Source organism: Carlito syrichta, unplaced genomic scaffold (genome assembly GCF_000164805.1).
Source record: "Carlito syrichta isolate Samal-C Ts95f unplaced genomic scaffold, Tarsius_syrichta-2.0.1 Scaffold302955, whole genome shotgun sequence".
In the NCBI taxonomy this organism is placed as follows: domain Eukaryota; kingdom Metazoa; phylum Chordata; class Mammalia; order Primates; family Tarsiidae; genus Carlito; species Carlito syrichta.
Genome location: NW_007247051.1, coordinates 62,548 through 71,163, shown reverse-complemented (window position 1 = coordinate 71,163; position 8,616 = coordinate 62,548). Strand labels below are relative to the sequence as shown.

At 53.2% G+C, this 8,616-nt stretch overlaps 1 protein-coding gene across 1 annotated transcript in view; it reads left to right on the top strand.

Annotated features, from left to right (window-relative positions):
• Nucleotides 1-8,616, top strand: part of DNAH10 (dynein axonemal heavy chain 10) — a 173,439-nt gene that overhangs the window by 123,635 nt on the left and 41,188 nt on the right. Inside the window, exons 52-53 of the mRNA XM_021711970.1 lie at nucleotides 1,478-1,649; nucleotides 7,707-7,910. Coding sequence (XP_021567645.1) covers nucleotides 1,478-1,649; nucleotides 7,707-7,910 — 376 coding nt within the window. The remainder of the gene's footprint in view (nucleotides 1-1,477; nucleotides 1,650-7,706; nucleotides 7,911-8,616) is intronic.

Here is an 8,616-nt window from a genome sequence, read left to right as displayed (position 1 = left end):
TACAATAAATCAAAAAATCAGCCGGACGTGGTAGCACGCGCCTGTAATTCCGGCTACTCGGAAGGCTGAGGCGGAAGGATGGCCGGAGCCCAGCAGGTCGAGGCTGCGGTGGCCGGGAGCAGCCACTGCACTCCAGTCTGGGTGACAGAGTGAGACTCCAACTCAAAACAAAAAAAACAAAAAACAAAAAACAAAACATCTTAATGAACAACCAATCACCTCCACAACAAAGGATTATGCTAATTTATATTACTGGTAATGTCTATTTTCTACATACCCTTACCAATACTGGGTATCGTCGTCCTGATATTTGCCAGTATTACAGGTGGAAAAGGATCCATTCTTCAATTAACCGTGAAGTTTGAATATCTTTTTATACATTTATTCATTGAACATTTGCCTTTTCTCTTTTGTGAGTTACCTCTCTATACTTATTGATTTGTGAGAACTCTTTATATAAAGAGTGTTCACAGTTGATTTGATGACATATTGACCTTTTGTTTAAAGTGTTTCTAAAAAAAGTGAAAAATATGCTTGCTTTACCTTTAAATCTGACAAAATGTGTAATAGAAACCATTCATGATTAAAATGTAGTTGTTTTTCAGTTGGCTTCTACATTTTTCTGTAGGATAAGACAGTCCCCTCTGGCAAGGTGATTTTTTTTCTGTTGGTGTGTGTAAATCTGACACATTTTCCCTGGAGGTAGCACCAGGAGCACCAGCAAGGAGGATGTAGCGGGAAAGAGGTCAGGAGAAGGACGAGGACACACTGGGACCAGACCCAGGGAGGCAGAGGGGGTTGGGTAGTGTGATCAGAGCAGGGGTTCACACAGAGGGTACCAGGATCTGCTAGAGGGGGTCAGGCAGCCACACTCAGAGGGCGAGGAAGCTCTGCAGGTGTTGGACAGAGCTGGAGACCACACTCTGTTGTCCAGGAAGCATCCTGGTTGCCTTGAGTCTGTGCGTGTGACTGTGTGTGCAAGTGTGTGCAAGCATGCACATGCATGTGTGGCTGAGTGTGAGGATGTGGGCGTGGCTGTGAGTGTGACAGTGTGTGAACGCGCTGGCCTGAGGGGCCGTGGGGTTCCCAGGGAGCCCTTGGCCTCTGTGCATCGAACACGCCTCTGAGATTCCAAGGGCTGGTTGCGATCCCTGAGCTAAAACACGCTCGAACGGAGGAGGTGACTTTACGTTCATGCCCTCATTTCTGTTGACCTCTATTTCGTGCGTGTAAACAGGATTTTCTGACTCAAAACCTAAGGTGGCCTCTTCTTTAATTTCCTTATGCAAGTCCTGCGGTTCCTCTGCCCTCATGTCAACTCCGGCACGTGGGGTGCGCACGCCTTTCTCTGTCGCTTGTCCCACGCCTGCTTCCTTCCTAACACCCCTCCCTCTTTGTGGCCCAGGGGGCCTCCTTCCACCAGTTCCCCCACCTGGCTGCAGGTGGGGGACCGTGACTCTGTGTCCTGTGTCCCCAGGTGTTTGAGATCCTGCTGAGCCGCGGCTACTCGGAAGCCAATTTCCGTGACGACCTGAAGCGCCTTTATCTGCAACTTGGGATCGAGAACAAAACCACGATCTTTCTGTTCACGGACGCGCACGTGGCCGAGGAGGGCTTCCTGGAGCTCATCAACAACATGCTGACCTCAGGTGCACGCTCTGCCCATGCTCCGCCCACGCTCCACCCCTGGGGGATTCTCTCCTGCAGCTTGTCCACCCTGCAGACACCACCTGGGGCCCTGTGCAGGGGCGGCCCTGCTCCTCCCTCGTGGCCGCCCCAAGATAGGCCCCTTCCTGTCATGCATGAGAGGCCCGGGGCCCTCCTTTCCTGGGACTCTCTGGAGCACAGCTACGGCTCTCCATGTGGGGACAGCAGTGGCACTTGCAGGACCGCTAGGGGTTTCCGCGCATCTGTCCCGTGCCCTGGGCAGCGCTAAGCACTCAGCGTGTGCTGCTGATGAGGAGGGTACCATGACCATCCTCATTTCCCAGCTGGGGAAACTGAGGCACAGCTGTCCTATAGAGGGTTGAATGGTGGCCCCTCAAAAAGATACGTCCTGGTCCTAGACCCCTGAAACCTGCGAATGGGACCTTATTAAGAAAGGTCTTTAGCCGGGCTCGGTGGCTCAGCCTGTAATCCCGCGCTTTTGGGAGGCTGAGGTGAGCGGATTGCCTGAGCCCGCGGGTTCGAGACCCGCCTGGGCAACTTGGTGAGACCTCATCTCTACAGTAAAACAAAACATTAGCCGGGCATGGTAGCGCATGCCTGTAGTTCTGGCCACTTGGAAGGTTGAGGCGGAAGGATTGCCGGAGCCCAGCAGGTCGAGGCTGCGATGGCCGGGAGTGGCCACTGCACTTCAGTCTGGGTGACAGAGTGAGACTCCAACTCACAAAAAAAAAAAAAAAAAAAGAAAAAAAGAAGAAAGGTCTTTGCAGATGTCATTAGACTCAGGATCTTGGTGGGTCCCAAATCTAACAGCAGCTGTCCTTAAAAGAGAACGGATGGATTGCCTGAGCCTGCGGGTTCAAGACCCGCCTGGGCAACTTGGCGAGACCTCATCTCTACAATAAATCAAAAATCAGCTGGGTGTGGTAGCGCATGCCTGTAATTCCAGCTACTTAGAAGGCTGAGGTGGAAGGATCGCCGGAGCCCAGCAGGTCGAGGCTGTGGTGGCCGGGAGTGGCCACTGCACTCCAGTCTGGGCGACAGAGTGAGACTCCAACTCAAAAACAACAACAACAACAGCAACAAAGAGAACGGAGAGGAGGTTTGAGACACGGAGAATGAGGTCCTGTGAAGATGAAAGCAGGGACGCCTAGAGCCACCAGAAGCCAGAGGAGCAAGGGGGGATTCTTCCCAGAGCCCTTGGCGGGAGACCCTGACACCTTGACTTCCGGCCTCTGGCCTCCAGAACTGGGAAAGAATACGTTTCTTTCTTTATCACTTTAAGCTGCCCAGTGTGTGATAATTCATCAAGGCAGGCCCAGGAAACGACCACAGAGAGGGTGCCTCTGAACAGAGGCAGGACTTGAACCCAGGACCCTCAGCACCACAGCCACCCTCGTAACCACTTTGCCATGTCACAATCTTGCCCACCGCGGGGCCCTGCTGAGGTTCATGCTGGCTTTGCCTGACCAAATGACTCTTGGAGACCTCTCTTCTTTCCTGGGGACCTGTTTCACTCGGTGCTTGTTTTTGGCCCCTAACTGTGTGGCTTACGGTAGAGTGTGTGATTGGCGTTTTCCCCCACATTTATTATGAAGAGTTTCAGCCACGATGGCAGGGTTGAGCATGAACACTGCGTGCACGCCGTCCAGATCCCACCACCTGTGTCTTTCTGTACTTCCTTGATCGCACGTAGAAACTTCCTCCCTCCCTCTACCCAGTTCTTGTTTTGATGCATTTTGAAGTCAATTGTAGCACAGTACCCTCCCTGCTAAATGCTCCTGCATGTTTACCATTATCTAGAGTTCAATTTCTGTTTATAGTTTTTTTCTTTGATTTTTTTTTAGGGGGTCGGAGTCTTACTCTGTCACCCAGGCTGGAGTGCAGTGGCACGTTCACAGCCACTGCAGCCTCAACCTGCTGGGCTCAGGTGATCCTCCCACCTCAGTCTCCCGAGTAGCTGGGACTATAGGTGCATGCCACCATGCCCGGCTAATTTTTGATTTATTGTAGAGATGAGGTCTCGCCAAGTTGCCCAGGCTGGTCTTGAACCCCTGGGCCCAGACAATCCTCTCACCTCAGTCTCCCAAAGTGCTGGGATAACAGGCGTGAGCCACCACGCCCGGGCTCTTTTGACGTAAGATTTATATACAATGAAACACATACATTTTAAGTGTCTATTTGCTACATTTTGATCATGGAGTTTTAAGTCGCGTCTGTTTCAGTGGGTTGTCCACCCTTTAAGGGTAGGGACTATGCCACCTACCTGGATTCCTTCCATGGTATTTGTTCCAGACACGGATTTATTAGGACAGGACAGTCCTGACCTTCCTTGAAGCTCACAGCCCAGGTGTGTGTGGGCTGGCTAATGCCATCAACAAACACACAAAGACACATGGCAATTGCAAATTGTGATGGGTGCGACGGATGCAAAGGAGTCCATGCCAGTCCAGACAGAGCAGAGGATGGCGCCATTGTAAATGGCTGAGACCTGAAAGTTAGTGTGTTCACTTCCTGTTGCTGCTATGACAAATCACCCCACATGTAATGGCTTAAAACGACACAAATGTATTCCTGTATGAGGTCAGGAGTCGGAAAAGTGTCTTAAGGGGATAAAACCAGAGTGTTGGCAGGGCTGGTCCCTTCTGAAGGGTCCCGGGAGAATCTGTCTCCTCAGCTCTTGCAGCTGCCAGAGGCTGCCCCTTTCTCGGCTCCATGGCTCATAGGACTCCAGTCTCTGCTTCTGTCATCCTGACTCTAACTCTACTGCCTCCCTCTCGTAAGGACCCTGGGGCTTGCCTTGGGCCTGCCCGGAGTTCTCACCCATCTCCAGAACCTTAACTTAGTCATACCCGCAAAGCTGCTTTGGCGGGAAACATCAGGAAACATATTCACAGGATCCAGAGTTTAGGATGGGGACACCTTTATGGGCTGCTGTTCAGGCTTCCACACGAAGGCCTGAACTGGCCAGGTGACTGTTGGCAAAAGCGTGACAGGCGGAGCGTTCTATGTGCCAAACAGCCAGGGTGGGAGGGGCCGACACAACAGGAGTGTGGTGAGCCGGACGGAGACCGGGACGTGATCTGAGGCTCGCGATGAGGGCCTTGTGGGTGCTTTGCGGGAGGTGAGATTTTATTTTCAATGCAAGGATGTGGCCTAGATTTGGGGTTTTACTAGATTCCTGTGGGAACTAGATTAGAGGAGAGGAGAGCTGGAGAGGGGCGGTCAGTGTAGAGCTACCCCCGTAGTGCTGGCGGGAGGTGACAGCCACTTGGCCAAGGATGGGGCGGTGGACATGGAGAGAAATAAGCGAGTGGTGGGTGTTTCCATTTGCTGAGATGGGGAAGGCCAGGCCGGGTTGAGCGCTCGGGGCGTGTTGATCCAAATGGGATGTCTCATAGTGTATTCTCTTGCTGGGGCCGCTGTCTCCAAGTGCCACGGATAGGTGGCTTACAACAACAGAAATGTATCGTCTCACTGTTTTGGAGGCCAAAAGTCAAGGTGTCGGCAGAGTTGGTTCCCTCTGAGCTCTGGAGAGTTCTGTCCCAGGCCTCTGCCCTGGCTGCCGGGGGTTGGCTAAGGAGCTTGGGCGTTCCTTGGCGTATAGACGCAGCACCTGGCCTCTGCATCTGTCTTCACATGGCCTTCTCCCTGTTGTGTCTGTCTCTGTGCCCAAATGCTCCCCCTTTATACAGGCACCATTCATGTTGGATTGGGGTTCAACCTCCATGGTCATATTCTGAACTGCGGGGGGACTTCAAGATATTTCCTTGGTGGGTACGCAATTCCACTTAATACGTAGGCAGTTGTGTCTATGAGTCTGGCTCTCGGAATAGGGACCCAGACTGGCGATGTCAATTTCAGAGTCACTGACATGTGGCTTGTAAAGCAGAGTCAGCCAGGGGAGAGCCCAGGCCTGAGCATAGAAAAGGAACGAGCAACGGAGCGAGAGGCCAGGAGGAGAGCCAGGTGGGGCTTCCTCTGTGTCTCTTGCAGTCTCAGGGACTGTGTCGAAGAGCCCAGGACCACCCCAGGGTGCAGGACTCAGCAGAAGTCGTACTCATGGCTGTGATTTATTTCAGCAAAAGGCCACAAAGCCCAATCAGCAAAGGGAAAAGGCACACAGGGGGAACCTGGGGGGAGACCAGGCACGAGCTTCCGGAATCCCTTCCCCGAGGAGTCACACGGGGCTTGCGTCATCCCTCAGCGATGGGTCGTGACAGCTCACGTCGAACGTCGTCTCCCAGGAAAGCTTGCCGGAGCCACGGCGCCCAGGGTTTCTCCTGGGGCTGCGCATGTAGGCACCTCTGCCTGGTGTGTGCCAGAATCCCAGATGTCCCGAGGGAGAGCAGGAGGTCAGCATAACATACATTGTTTGGTCCAAGGAGGGAGGATCACTTGAGGCCCGGAGTTCAAGACCAACCTGGGCAACACAGTGAGACTCCATTTCTACAAAAAGATTAAAAAATTAGCCAGTCCCAGCTATTCGGGAGGCTGAGGCAGGAGGATCGCTTGAACCCAGGAGGTTGAGGCTGTGTTGAGCTATGATTGCACCATTGTACATCAGCCTGGGCAACAGAGTGAGACCCTATCTTATATGTATACACACACACGTGTATGTGTGTGTGTGTGTGTGTGTGTGTGTGTGTGTATGAATATACATGTGTATATATATTATATAACATATATGTTGTTTGCACAAGCAGCTTAGGGATGGTGAGCCACTCATAGTGAATGAGGGAAGGAACCCTTCCAAAGCCCAAGCTTCCAGATGCCAGCCACGGGCTAGCCTGGCGAGCTGGCCTTTCTTTTTTTTTTTGAGTTGGAGTCTCACTCTGTCGCCCAGACTGGAGTGCCGTGGCTGCTCCTGGCCACCGCAGCCTCGACCTGCTGGGCTCTGGCCATCCTTCCACCTCAGCCTTCCGAGTAGCCGGAATTACAGGCATGCGCTACCATGCCCGGCTGATTTTTTGATTTATTGTAGATCTGAGGTCTCGCTGCCCAGGCGGGTCTCGAACCCGCGGACTCAGGCAATCCGCTCACCTTAGCCTCCCAAAGGCACGGGATTACAGGCTGAGCCACCGAGCCTGGCCAAGCTGGCCTTTCAAAGATGAGCAGCCTGGGCCTGCTCAGGAAAGAATAGGGTACTTCATGAAACATTATAACAATTGGAAATGGTGTAGATAGACTGGAAAAGGAACCCCGCTGGTCAGCATTTCTCCCCACAGCGCTGTTGACATCTGGGGCCAGACAATTCCTTGTGGCAGGGGCTGTCTTGGGGATTGTAGGATGTTTAGTAGCATCCCTGGTCTCCACCCATTCGATGCTAATAGCACCCCCACCCCCTCCCCCAAGCTGCAAGAACCAAAACTATCTCCAGACATTGCCCAATACCTCCCGGGGGCAAATCACCTCCTCTGAGCGTTCCTACTTAGAGTTCTAGATCAGTGAGGCCTTCGCTTGTTCTGTGGGATCGCCTTTGATGACACAATAATATTCCCAGGTCAGCAGAAGGCATTTTTTTTTTATTGTTTTGAGTGGAGATATCACCCTGTCACCCAGGCTGGAGTGCAGTGGCACAATCAGGGCTCAGCCCAGCCTCCCCCTCCTGGGCTCAGGCCATACTTCTGCCTCAGCCTCCCAAGTAGCTGGGACTACAGGCACGCATCACCAGGCCCAGCTTGTTTTTATTTTTTATTATTTTGTAGAGACGAGGTCTCACTGTGTTGCCCAGGCTGGTCTCGAACTCCTGGGCTCAGGCGATCCTCCAGCCTTGGCCTTCCAAAGTGCTGGGATGACAGGCATGAGCGCCTGGCCTCAGGAGACGTCTATTATCCCCGTTTTACAGGTGAGGAGCGCAAAGCTCAAAGGACTATATGTGTAGCAGGCGGAGAGCCTCGGGTCTCAGAGTCAGGACCCCCTCCCTGCTCTTTGGACTCGACATCAACTGCTCTTTCCAGAACTCCCTGTCATTTCTCGGCGCCTACGGAGGTAATAACCCTGAAACGCACAGAAAACACTCACAGGCCTTTGTTTTCTAGGAATTGTGCCCGCGCTTTTCCCTGACGAGGAAAAGGAGTCCATCCTCAGTCAGATTGGACAGGAAGCTCTGAAGCAAGGGATGGGGCCGGCCAAAGAGTCCGTCTGGCAATACTTCGTGAACAAAAGTGCAAATAACCTGCACGTTGTCCTGGGCATGTCGCCAGTGGGGGACACCCTGAGGACCCGCTGCAGGAATTTCCCAGGTACCCTCGAGCGGAGGCTGCAAGCCCACCTCCCCAGAATCAGGAGGGGATCGATCCACCCCTGAGGTTCCACCAGGAGAGTTAAAAACACGGCCGCAGGGTGGGAAGGTGGGCCTGGCGCTGGAGGACAAGGCCTTCTCTGGCACAGTCGCCAACATGCAAGGCCTGTGGCGCGTGGAGGGGCCTCTCTGCTCTCTTCCACTTGGGGAAATTGTGGTAGCCTCGTGGACAGCAGGTACCTGCCTCTAGAGTGGAGGCCTGCCTTCCTGCCTGCCTGCCTTCCTTTCCCTCTCCTGCCCTTTTCTCCCCTCCCTTCCCTCTGTTGCCCAGGCTGGAGTGCAGTGGCACGATCATAGCTCACTGCAGCTTTGATCTCCGGGGCCCAGGCCATTGTCCCGCCTCAGCCTCCCAAGTAGCTAGAACTTCGGGCAGGTGCCACCACGCCTGGCTAATTTTTTAATTTTTAATTTTTTTTTTTTTGGTAGAGGTGAGGTCTTGCTATGTTGCCCAGGCTCATCTCGAACTCCCGGGCTCAAGCAACCCTCCTGCCTTGACCTCCCAAAGTGCTGGAATTACAGACATGAGTCACCGCACCTGGTCTAGAGCGGAGATTTATTATTATTATTTTTTTGAGTTGGAGTCTCACTCTGTCGCCCAGACTGGAGTGCAGTGGCCGCTCCTGGCCACCGCAGCCTCGACCTGCTGG